The 12,499-nt window shown below is 46.5% G+C and overlaps 1 protein-coding gene across 7 annotated transcripts in view; it reads left to right on the forward strand.

Moving 5' to 3' along the window:
- Window positions 1-696: 696 nt before the first annotated feature.
- NIPAL3 (NIPA like domain containing 3) overlaps window positions 697-12,499 on the forward strand; it is a 49,193-nt gene continuing 37,390 nt past the window's right edge. For 4 of the 7 annotated variants that reach the window (XM_081817753.1, XM_081817749.1, XM_081817755.1 and 1 more), the window contains exons 1-2: window positions 697-827; window positions 4,040-4,365. Coding sequence is in view for 5 of the 7 variants with exons in the window: in XM_081817749.1 (XP_081673875.1) it covers window positions 4,273-4,365 (93 nt within the window). In the remaining 2 variants the exon portion in view is untranslated. Of the gene's footprint in view, window positions 891-1,384; window positions 1,454-4,039; window positions 4,366-12,499 lie in introns of all 7 variants that reach the window. The other 3 variants (XM_081817751.1, XM_081817750.1, XM_081817754.1) reach the window with 3 other exon arrangements.

Consider the following 12,499-nt stretch of genomic DNA (forward strand, 5'->3'; position numbering starts at 1 on the left):
GGGGTTATTGCCAGGATCTGAAGTGAGATGCGTGTAAGTGAAAAAGTGTAAGCTCCAAGCACGTGTTGAGTACATTTATTGCTTACTGTATACAGTTGTACATTACCAAAGCATTCATCAAGTGCTAGGCTCACTAGGAGACCTAAGCCATTGCGGACCGGCGGACACGCTGGGAGGGTTGGCACATAGCGCAGCCAACAGGTGTTAGGGGAGGGCCCGCAAGGGAATTGTATATGCCCCCCGAGTACTCGAGAAGGCTTTGCGGGCAGCCGGGTCTTGAGGGACGTGAAGGATTTGAAGGCATGGTGAGAGTATAAGGTGGAGGAACAGCAGGAGCAAAGCCCGGGAGGTGGCGCTGAGAACTGGAAGGTAGACTCCTGGCAGGCTGCCCACCTGTCGGGCAGGGGAGGTGAGCAGTCACCCGAGCTCTCCAGGACAGGCGGAGAGAGAGGTGTTTGTTCCAACGTCCTTGGCGCGGCCACTAGAGGGGACCCCCTCCAGGTGAGCGCAAAGCTCGAGAGGGGCCCCGCCTCCCCGAGGCGCTCCCACTACGCTTCAAGCAAGCTTTGCGGCGCAGCCAATAGCCGGAGGCTGTCCCGCCCACCCCCTCCTCGCAGCCACTCGCCTGCACGAAGTCTCCGCCAGCTTCTGACTGGCAGGCGGCCTGGCAAATCAAATCGTGGCCTTTGAAAGCAAAACACTGCAGCACTCAGACAGCTCTTGAGTTGGGGAAGGAATTAAGGAGGCTGTGCCTCCGGGTTGCGCGGAGAGTCCGAGTCATTTCTCAGAAACCTGGGATAGGTGGGCCTTAGAGGAGACACCGCCCGGTGAGTAGTGATTAAGCCTGAGACAGGGGGGACTTCAAATCAGCCTTCGCTTTTTCAGGAAAGGTAATGCATTTGGAATCATCTAACGTCCCCTAGTACAAATACCCTTCCTTCTTGCTGTCACCAGGCTTGCCGGTCTGGGTCTCGCTGCCTCGGAATGGTTTTTTCCCCGCTTTTGCAGGGGGGGCATGGGTTTGCCTTACTGTAGGTGATGGCAGGCTTTACCAAATCAGGAAGTGAAATGCAGTAACTTTGCCAAAATTATTTCTCTACACGCCGGCTCGGGCTTCCTGGCAGTAGCCGATGGTGGAGTTAGCAGGTGGGATACGGGGAGGCATTCTTGATCTACACTGTATGCGGGAAGTTATAGTTTCCAGCTCAGTGGGAGGGGGGAGTGTAACCCTTTAGTGAGCCAAAGCCCAGGAAAAGGAAAGGGCTTGGCGTAACTGGCACTTACCACCTGCCAGAAGCTGAATCGTCAGGTGGTGGGAAAGGGCGTGTTTTATTGATTTTTTTCAGATAGAGCCAAATTCTGATACAAACCCTTCTCTTAGCAGCCATGAGCTGTGGTCCTCTCATCTGTCCAACCTGCTCTGTGGATTGGTGAAATAATTCACTGAGATAAGGTAGGGGGATGGAATGGAAGCAAGCACCGAGAATTATCTTTCCTTTTTTGAGTCAATGACCCTGTTCTTTCTGCTGGCTGTGAGGGCCTCAGAATTAAGGGGTCGCTGGGAACACAGAGTTGGCCGCTTGCCTCTTGGGCATATGTTAGTGCTGAAAAAGTGCTTTGAAGGCAGAAAAGGAGGTTCACTAGGTTAACAATGTGCGCCTTAAAAGGGAGAAAAACTTGCAAAGAGTTCCTGCAAAGCTTTCTGTCCTAACTCCTACCTAGCTGAGGGAGAGCCTCCTGCCTTTGCAGGGGATGCCTTAGAGGCCTTTGCCCTGAGGCAAAAAGGGAAGCTGCTTTTAAAAAGGGAATTAAATGACCGCAACAACTCCACCAACAAAAGCGAAAACAGAAACCCACCTGAACAAAGCGGCTGGTCCAAAGAAGGTTAGGAGGCCTGGGTTTCCATCACCCCATTGGCATGTCCTCAAGGCCTGTTTGCTTTCTCTGACATCCTGTGGGCGGGGCTGGCTACAGCTGTTGTATCTCTGGAGTTGTGGTTGATTAGGCCTGAGTAAGCCATTCCATTCTTGACTGCGAGCTGCCCCAGGTGTTCCACAGGCCTGCCTTTATCCAGTCAGTAGGTATGTTTGGAGGTCCCCATGCCGGGCTCTGGGCCGGACCTTGGCAAGCTGCAACTGAACAGGGGATTCAGCAGACACCTTCCCAGTTTGGGCTCCAGTGCCCCTTCAGCTCCAGGCCAGGTTGAAAGCCTGCAAGGGTCTCTCGGAGGTCTCTCCCTGGGCCACTCTTTACTATATTCAAAACATTAGAATACATAAATTTAACACAGTCATGCTTTTCACCCACACAAAGAAGTATAGTGAAGAATAATTATACTTTTCACAAGATTGCAAATATTCATAGGTCTTTACAGTCAGGGAGGTCTGGCTCTGGGATGTGAGTTATAAAATTGTCTGATGAGTGTACCTTGTATATATTGTATATAGATATGTACCATATGTATATGTGTGTATATATAATTACGGTATTGAATATACAGCGAATGTATAATGTCATCTGGAGGCAGCAGCAATAATTTAATTTTGAGGCCCTTCAACAAAGTGAGACCTGAGCCAAATGGTCTTCCTGGCTGCCCCGGTGCTAAGCCCTGCATCCAGTGTCTCCTAGATTCTGGACACAGTGTTAGCCCTGTGACATATGACTGTGCTGTTCACACCAGGAACCAGGATTGCTGGGGGCAGGGCTAGATAACAGAAGGAACTGGAAGTTACAGGACTCAGAGGCAACTTTCTAAAGCCTTGGGGGCATGGCAGAGGCTGCATCTGTTTGACACACAGTCAGCCCTCCATAAATATTTGTTGCATGAATGCATGAAAGAAAGAGGAATATCTGTGGGTAAATTCAGCAATTAAACTTATAAGAATAAAATTAATACTAATAATAGCTGCCATTCATTGGCCATTTGCTATGCATGCATTTTATATGCATTATTTCATCAAATTCTCACAACAACCTTGAGGGGTGAGGTAGGAATGTTATTATCTGTATTTTACAGCAGAGAAAACTGCCTGGAAAGTTAAATGACTTGGCCAAGGCAAACAGGTAGCATATAACAGATCAAAAGCTGTAACATTTTTATATTAAAATAAACATTGAGGGGTGTCTGGGTGGGCTCAGTCAGTTAACCATCTGACTCTTGATCTCAACTCAGGTCTTAATCTCAGGGTTGTGAGTTCAAGCTCCCACGTTGGAAAAAAAAAAAAAACAGACTTTGTAGGAGAATCCAAATTTGTATGGATTTTTTTTTTTTACTCTACGAGGACCTCAGAGAAACCCTTAGCACTGCGGTAAGGTGCTCTGGCCATGCCTCCCAGAACCCTAGGAGCATATACTTCATCTTTCTTTCTTATTTGGTAGAAAAGCTTGACCTGTGCTGAAAATTATCAGCCCAATAAAGTTAACAATGACAGTCCAAATTACTGTCGTTGCCGATTTTACTTGAGGCCACATTATTACCCCCACTTTACAGATGAGGCACCTGAGGCTCCCAGAACTGATGTGATCCGGTCACACAGGTCTTCTCCCGGGGCCCAGTGTTAGCTCACCTGTGCTCGACTGACCCTCGGTAGCAGCTCAGTTCTTCCACCATCCACAGAGATAGCTTTTCTTCTCATTCTTTCTTCCCTAAGTCAGAACACAGATGGTTCCTGTTTTGTGGCAAAGGGATATTTTTTTGGAGGCCTGCAGAAGTAGACAAGGGCAGTATCCCACCTCTTATGTGTAGGGGAGCCTCTAGAAAAGGTAGGATTTAAATTAGGATGTGATGGGAGGAAAGAAACAGGGGGGAAGAGAAAAGGTGAGTTTTATGGGGCGGGGGGGCGGGGGGGAGGAAAGGTTCCGAGGTAGATGAGCCACATCTTTATCAAGGGAGCCAGGGGCATGATACAATTTTTTTAAGGGCTTCACTTCTTATGATAGGTTGTTTTTTGTCCTCATAGTATTCCCTCCTCGGGTTACAAAGCTGGGCTCTATGTCACATTGTACATGCATTTTTTAATGCTCCTCCCCACCCCCCTAGAGCACCGCCAGGATAAGGAATTGCACCCTTGTCCGTCTGCTTGGGAGAGACAGAACTTGGCACTTCTCTGCGTGGAGGTGCGGGAGAAGCGGTCAGCCAGCCAGAAGAGCTTTGAAGTCCTCCGATGGCTGGTGGGAGGAGGTGAACACCGCCAGGGAAGATGGTCTCCGGTTTGGGCCCCGCGTAGCAGCAGCTCCCAGGCCAGGCCCAGGGATGTGCCTTTAGAGCACACCATGGACGGAGCCCACAGCGCAGCCCTGCAGCTGCACCAGCTGCCGCCCACCAGCAGCGCCAACCCGCTCAGCGAGCTTTCCTTCTCCTACAAGGCAAGAGCTTTTGTGGTTTTGAAATGTTGGGTTTTTCTAACAAGACAGTAACACAGCACAGTGTTGGCTAACACGTTTCCAGGGGGTGCGTGCCTGTCACTGGCAGAAACAGGCAGCCGCCTCCCTCCCCCCCCCCCCCCGCCCCGACCCCCACTGGTAGGAGAACGTGTAATCCAGAGGAAAGAAATGCTCATGGAAATACATAAAAATAGGGGGTTGGAGAAAGACATAAAAATTGAAAGGTAGAGAAATATTTTTAAAGGGATGCTTTCCCACTTGGAAGATCTGTTGTTGTTGTTTAAATCACCTACTCTGTTACTTGGAGACAAGCTTTGTTCATATTTCAGGATATTTCCTTCCTGTCTTTTTTTGGTGTTACACATTTGGGACCAGATTGTACAGACAGTTTTGCATCTTGGTTGTTTGACTTAAGCCTGTGTGGGGGGTATTTCCTCATGTCATCGAGTAGTAGTGATTTAACGCATACTTTTTTTTTAAAAAAAGATTTTATTTATTTAATAGAGAGCGAGAGAGGGAACACAAGCAGGGGGAGTGGGAGAGGGAGAAACAGGCTTCCCGCCAGGCAGGGAGCCCGATGCGGGGCTCTATCCCAGGACCCCGGGATCATGACCTGACACATACTTTTTGAATGATTGCCCAATAATCTGTTGAGTTGCCATATCAAAATTTTCTGGACAGATTCCCTATTGCTGGCTGTTCAGGTTGTTTCTAAGCTGGGGTGACTGTAAACAGTGCTGCAGCGCATGCTCCTTCGCTATTTCTAAGAATTGGCTGGCCCGGCAGAGGGGGTCTGGTGCCTGGTGAGGGAGGCCACACATGCCAGAGCATCAAGCATACAGAACATAAGAAAATACAGTTAATACAGTTGGTTCTGTGATGAATGGATGCCAAATAGACAAATACAGAGTCTAAGAAAACACAGAACACTCTCCCACATGAGACTTCTAGTAAGTTTCCATTTTAATTACAAATTAATTCAGTTACTTATTACAGAAATACCTTCGTGCCAGAGCAGAGAGAAATCAATCATGGTAACTCTACCAACAAGAAGAATTGAGGTGGGAGGAGGCACCTGGGTGGCACAGTGGGTTAAGCCTCTGTCTCTTGGTTTCGGCTGAGGTCCTGATCTCAGCGTTGTGAGATCAGACCCCCTCTGGGCTCTGCACTCAGCACGGAGTCTGCTTCAGACTCTCTCTCCGCACCCCCTCGCCACTCCACGCTGTGTGCACACGCGCTCTCAAATAAATAAAATAAATCTTTAAAAAAATAAAATAAAAAAGAATTGAGGTGGGAGACAGGCACATGGGCAAAGTTAGGAGCCAACTGAAGTTCCAGGGGGGATAAAGGGAAGAAGACGACCTGGGTTCCAATCCCTACTCTGCTCCTTCCTAGCTAAGTGCCATTGGACATATGACTTGGCCTCTCAGAGCTTCTGTTATGGGTAGAATGGTGTAGTAATACCTCCTTCCATCCCTCATCCCTCCAATCATGTGGATCAATGAAAAAGCACCTAGCCCATGCAGGAGGCAGAAGTGCCTGTCATTACAAAGAGGAGCAGATGAAGGTGCTTAAAGCAGAGGAAGGTGTACTTAATTCTGCCTGGGGAAGTTGTTTTCCTCCTCCTTGATTTTGTTACGGCTATTTTGGTTGCAAGGAATAAAAACCCATTGCAGAGGTGATGAGGCAAAAGAAAAAACTATTACAAGACTACGGAGTAGCTCCTGGAACCAGAGGTAGGAAGGACAGTGGAGATTGGAAGGATCGGGACTCTTACCCCACCTTGGAAGGAGGGAAGACCTGATTGGCCAGCTTGAGTCAGGTGTCTACCCTGGTCCAATGTGTGGCGGGCAGGGGGGTGGAGTCACACAGCGAACAGGTTTCTGGGGGTTCTGGCCCTGTGGGTGGCTCTCAGGGGAAGGCGGTTATATGGGCTGGGCAGGCTGCCCTGACATCATCTATCTTTGGGGCAAGGAAAACATTAAGAGGGCCCAGATCCAACTCGATCAGGATGAAGTCAGGAGGAAGCTGTTTGCCTTGAATGGCAGCCCTGCTCTCTGCCCTGGTTGTTGGGGTGGGGAGGGTGGGGGGTGGTGTGGTGGGGAGGGGGGATTTGTGAAAGAGAGGCCAGGAGGCCAGCTGCCCAGGAGACAGCATAGCCTGGGGTTCCTGGAGGCTTGGCCTCAGTCCGGAAGAGTCGGGCCTCAGTGAAATGCAAATAGGCATTTCAGCTGAGCACCTGCTATCCATGCCTGCGAGGGGGCTGTATAAATAATTAAGATATCTCTTCCCGGAAGGGGTTTACAGTCTGGGGAGGGAGAGCTATTTCTGTCAGTACCTTACCCTTCAGGACAGAATTTGATAAAAAATGGAGACACAACAGGTGTTAAGAGCATGGCCTTTAGAATCAGAGAGACCTGGCTTCAAATCCCAGCTTTCTCGCTTTCTATCAATATAACTTGGGGGAAAGCTCTGCAACTCTTCTGCAGCTCAGCTTTAAATCCATCCTACAGGGGTGGTTAGGAGGATGACCTGAATGTACAGATGAAGGAAACTGAAGCTGCCTGCACCATCCCGTTTCTACTGATAGAAATCCTACCTATCCTTCCAGCTCCACCTCAGGTATCACCTTTGGCAGTCTTCCTGGCAGGAAAATATAGGTCCTTTATCATGCTTCTGTAGCCAATTCCAATTACTATAGTAATCATCATGATCATAATGGCAGTGAACATTGGTTGAGTGTTTACTATATGGCCGGGACTGTGCTGATCCCCACAAAGCCCCATAAGGTAGATACTATTATAATCCCATTTTACATATTGGGAAACTGGCACAGAGAGGTTAATTAACTTACCCAAGGCCACACAGTCAATAGGTAGTAAAGCTAGGATTTGAATTGAGTCTGTGCATTGCCAAGGCCCTTGCTTTTATCCATCAGCTTTTATCCACCACTCCCCGCATTGTGCCAGCCATTCTGCAAGGCCCCTTCTCTCCCTGACATTGGTTATTAAGTGTTGAAATAGCAATCCTGGGGAAGATAGTGCCTCCCCTACCGGAGAAGGTAAGCGTCAGGGAGCTGGCCTGAAGCCAGGTTACAGGGCAGCAGAGCCTGGTTCAGCCAGACTGATGCATCTCTTGTATTTGAATGTGAGTAACCCTCAGAGCAAGCCAAAATGCAGTTTATACTTAGCTCTTGGCAGTTTCAAGCCCAAGGGATTGTGGGAGGTCAGTTTAAATAGCAAGTGATGACTGGTCTTATCACCGTGGTCTTTAAATAGAGGCCCTCGTTGGCAGATGTAAAGCAGATTTTGGAACGGGAGATCTGAGCTGGTTTCACTCAGATACCACTATCCAAGCAAGGTTTCCCGCCTCTGTGACCTTGGGCTGCTTTTCTGGAAACCGTTCTTTCCCAGAGTTGTAGCTGATAAAAGATCAATTCTTGGAGCCAGGAGGGTCCTTAGAGCTGTTGCTAATAATAGTGATAATAAAAAAGGAAATTTTAAAAATAATAGTAACGAGCTAGAATTGTGTTAGTATTTTTTATGTGCCGGGTGGTCTTTCACCACGTGCCTTATTTCATGTAACGTGACAATCCGTGAGCGTTTACAGTCACTCCATTTTTCAGAGGGGCAGCTGAGGCTCAGAGAGTTACGGTAACTCTCCTGGAGTCACACAGCAGTAAGTGGCAATGGCAGGACCCCAGCCCAGAATTGCTGGTCTTCAACATCCACGCAGGGAAGCAGAAGCAGAGAGAGAAGTGACTTTGGTCTTGCTGCCCCACCCTTGACATTGAGGTCTGCTGACGCCACGCTGAGAAAGCCCCTGAGTCTGAAACCTTGCTGCCTGCTTCTAGTGTTGCCCTCAGCCTACTTCCCTCGCTAGTGGCACTTCCCATTCCGAGACTGCGCTATGAGTACAGTGGCCGGAAGTCCTGGCTTCATGTCCATGTATATTAATAGAGCCTCCTTTATTCTCACAGTGTCCCAATTGGGCCTACCTATGTCCCAAAGACAAGGTTCCTGATAGTGGGGAGACCTCAGTACTACTTCACCTGCAGTATATTGGAGACCAAAGTGTTGGGAGGACCTGATCAGGTCTGGCTCTTCCCTTTCTTGCTCTGTGACTTTGGCCAAGTCTTGGTCCTTCTCAGGTAGTTGAGATCCTCCACTGACAGCAGCCCCCACTGAGGTATTTGCCTTCAAAATGAGGATGGCCCTTGCCTCCTTCCTCCCCTCCCTTCCACCTCAGTGGACTCTGCCCAGTGGAGTCGAGAGCCAGTTGGGAGCCGGACTAGATGTTGCCTCAGACGCACCCTCCCCAACTGACATTGTGGGTGAAGGAACTCAAGAACCAGAGACATCGCAGGTGAGGACACTGGCCTGAGGCCAACACCAGGTGGTTCTCACAACCGCCCCTCAGTGGGAAACCGTTGTTTCACTCTGGGACAGAGTCCAGGGTCGAATCCCTGCTCTGGGTTAGCCGTCCACGTACGTGTGCTTGTTGAACACTTAGCACTTTAGATAACTTCTGTGAACACACCGGGCGTGGTTCCTCTGCAGAAGAGGAGCACGGTGGCTTGTCCAGAGGCAGAAGCCACCCAGGCAGGGACCCTCACTTCCCTCCCTGCCAGCAGACCCAGACACCACCATTTTACAGTTCTTAAGCTCTGGGCTCTGGAGGAGGGGCTTCATGTCAGGAGCTCTGCACACCTCAACTCTTTGGCCAGACACTTGAGGGCTGCTAATAGGTGTATGTTCAAACTGTGTAACCCCTGGGCCAGTGGCATCGCCTTTGCTTGACGTTAAATGCTCATAAAATTGAACCAAGCACCACTTCACAAGGGCTTGGGGCATAATTAACATTGATGAAGCCCTTTGAAATGCCTGGATGAAAGGACATTTAATTATATTGCGCTGTTACTAACCAGGTCTGTCCGTAGCCAGTCATTATGCATGGAGATGACTGTGCTTGTGGAAATAGCCTTTGAAAGAAACCTCAGCTGCCCATTTCACAAGTGGGAATGGAGCACTTATGAGGCGGGGTTATTTTTTTTCCTAATTCACTTTGCCACCTTTAAAGGACACCTGAGAGAACACAGCGGGAGATGGTCTGCAGGAGTAGTTACCATCAGGAGACTGGAAATCAGGCCTCAAGCCACACAAATCCTCCCCATCCCCACCTTGGGCAAGTTCTTGCACTTCTCTGGGCCTTCCTTTGTTCATGTGTAAAGTCCTTCCGACTTGTGTGCAGAAATTCGGACTCATAATAGTCCCCACTTTGTCAGTTGGTTGTGGCCCAAAGGCAAGGCATGGAAAGGGCTTTGCACCACACCTAACGTGTAGATATGAAAATACTCCAGAAACACCCACCTTTATTATCATAGTAACCTTGCGGGTTAACTGTCAACCATTTATCATTAGCGTAGGTCAACGGAGTTTCTGGGCCGAGCGCCTGTCTGTTCCCCAGATCTCTGCCTCCATGAAGCTGAGGTCCTTGCTCTGTATTCTTAATGAGCCACCCTTAGTGAAGGGCTTCCTTTGGGGTCTTCAGACTTGACCCTCTAAACAAACACCGTGTATTGCCTCACTCATTCCTTTGGTTGACATCTGAAACTTAAAACTTGTGTGACAAGTTTATATTTGCAAAGTATGTCATTTCTGGCACATTTTAGTACTAGTATTTTTTTTTATAGTCCCTGGAATATAAAGCCCCCTTGATACCTACCATCAGCCTTCTGAAAAAGCTCTTCTTTAGCAGTTGGAAATTTTACATCATTCCTTTTTCTCCTTAATTTTGTATCTCCCTTATGTTTCCCCCACAGAATTTTGTCCCCAAACAGTGTCTATCTTTTAACACTTAAACATTTTATGGACACTTATCATACTTCTCCACAAAAAGGAATGTAAAATATGCACTCAAATTTCACTTTTTAATATTTTCTTTGACATAAGGTTTGTGAAATAACAAAAATTCAACTAAGTAAATTTTGAAGCTCTAACTGGCTTTATTAATTGATTCATGAATCAGGCAGCATCCCATCTAGCAAGTGGAGGGGAGCTCCAAAGGGCTACAGAAAGAGAAGAGGTCTTTTTTTTTTTTTTTTAAGATTTATTTATTTGAGAGAGAGAGTGTGTGTGCATGTGTGTGCAGGGGGCAGAGCAGAGGGAGAGAAAGAAACTCAAGCAGACTCCCGGCTGAGTGCAGAGCCTGGCATTGGGCCCCATCTCATGACCCTGAAATTATGACCTGAGCGAAAATCAAGAGTTGGACACTTAACTGACTGAGCCACCCAGGTGCCCTGAAAGGGAAGAGTTTTTAAACGCGAGACAAGAAAGATATAAACAGAAAAAAGAATTACTTCAGGTGAAGTGACTTTCCTTTCGGGACAAAAGAGTCTTATTAGATGGATTACCTCATCTTCCTTTGAGGGATAGAGAGGGCCCATGTGACAGATTACCTTATTGGTGCTGATCAGAAGATTCCTGACCAGTTAAGATTACCTTTCTGGAGGAGGTTAGAACTTCAGTAAGGTTAGGTGTTAAGCCCCAGTTTGGTGATTTGATGTAAGTGATGCCAATTTGGGCCTCAGGCTTTCTTTTTAACAGGTTCGGAAGTACTGACTCAATCTAGAAGTTCTTTATTCATACAATTGAATAAAAGCAATTGGTGAATGCAATATAAAGTTTTATAATAATTATTAAGCATAAAATAACATTGTATTAGGAATGAATATCTGAGAAGAATGGGACTTCTTTCCCCCAATATTCAAGAAAAATATTACTGATTGCTAGAATGAGACAGATTTTAACATCAGTTCTGTTGCAGGTTTTGGGCTTTATAGCTGAGGTGCTGAGAACGTGTTCACATAAGTACCTGCAATGGAAAGAATGTTATTATAGAAGCATCCCTAAATTCTTTCAAGTCCTCCCAAGTTATGTGCTAAAAATTGCATAGTGATGGGGCACCTGGGTGGCTCAGTCAGTTAAGCTTCCAACACTTGATCTCAGCTCAGGTCTTGATCTCAGGGTCATGAGTTCAAGCCCCATGTTGGGCTCGTGCTGGGTGTGAAACCTACTTAAAAAAAACACACATATAGTGATAAACTATTTTTATTGACTTATCAGCTAACAGTATGAGTAGAGCATCCTTTATTTTTCTTCAAAACAAAGTACTGTATACAGTTAATTTACAACAGGATTTATTTTGCTTTCACAATATAGGTTCCCTTCCCTTCTAGATTCTTCCATTCTAGATTCTGCTGGTCTAATAATTAAATTGACATAAGACAGATTCACAGGAGAATAATATAATTTCATACATATGGGAGCCACAAAGATATGATGCTCAAAGAAGTAACCAAAGCAGGCAGCTTTTATACCTTTTAGACGAAGAAACAATAAATTTGTGAAGAATTGAAAAAGGGGTTTGGGTTCGGGGTAATAAATTAATGAGGTAGTAACAAGGTTTGTTTATACAGTCTTCTTGGCCCTAAATTTCCTATCTCTGGTGATAAGGATGTCTCTCTTCCTCCTGGTACATATTAGGAAAATACCTTTCACATGGGAGATTTATTTCCTGCTTTCAGGGGGGACAAAAGGGGACTCAGAGTACCCTTCTTGTCCTGGCTGTTTCTTAAGTAACTTAATTCAAAATAATCAGTATGCCAAAATGACATATTTTGGGGTGGTGTGTTCTCCTCAACAATTTCTGTGAAGTTTACCAAAAAGGCCTTATCAATTATGCTGATAAATTTTCACTTAGAGGCACGTTGGATTAACCTATCTAGAAGGGGTTGGGGAAACAGACATCTTGTTAATTTTACTACACCATTGCCTATCCTGTATTGCAATACATATATTTTATTTTTTAAAGTAAGCTCCACGTCCAGTGTGGGGCTTGAACTCAAAACTCTGAGATCAAGAGTTGCATGCTGCACCAACTGAGCCAGCCAGGTGTCTCAATACTGTTTTTAATAGTATACATACTATACATACAATACTATAGTATCTGTACTGTATTATTTATACTATACATACAATACTATAGTATTTATACATATAATACGTACATACAACTACTATAGTATTTGTAGAAACAAATGTAATTATAAATGCTT

This window comes from Leptonychotes weddellii, chromosome 4, assembly GCF_054177405.1.
Source record: "Leptonychotes weddellii isolate Sample4059 chromosome 4, ASM5417740v2, whole genome shotgun sequence".
Classification (NCBI taxonomy): Eukaryota; Metazoa; Chordata; class Mammalia; order Carnivora; family Phocidae; genus Leptonychotes; species Leptonychotes weddellii.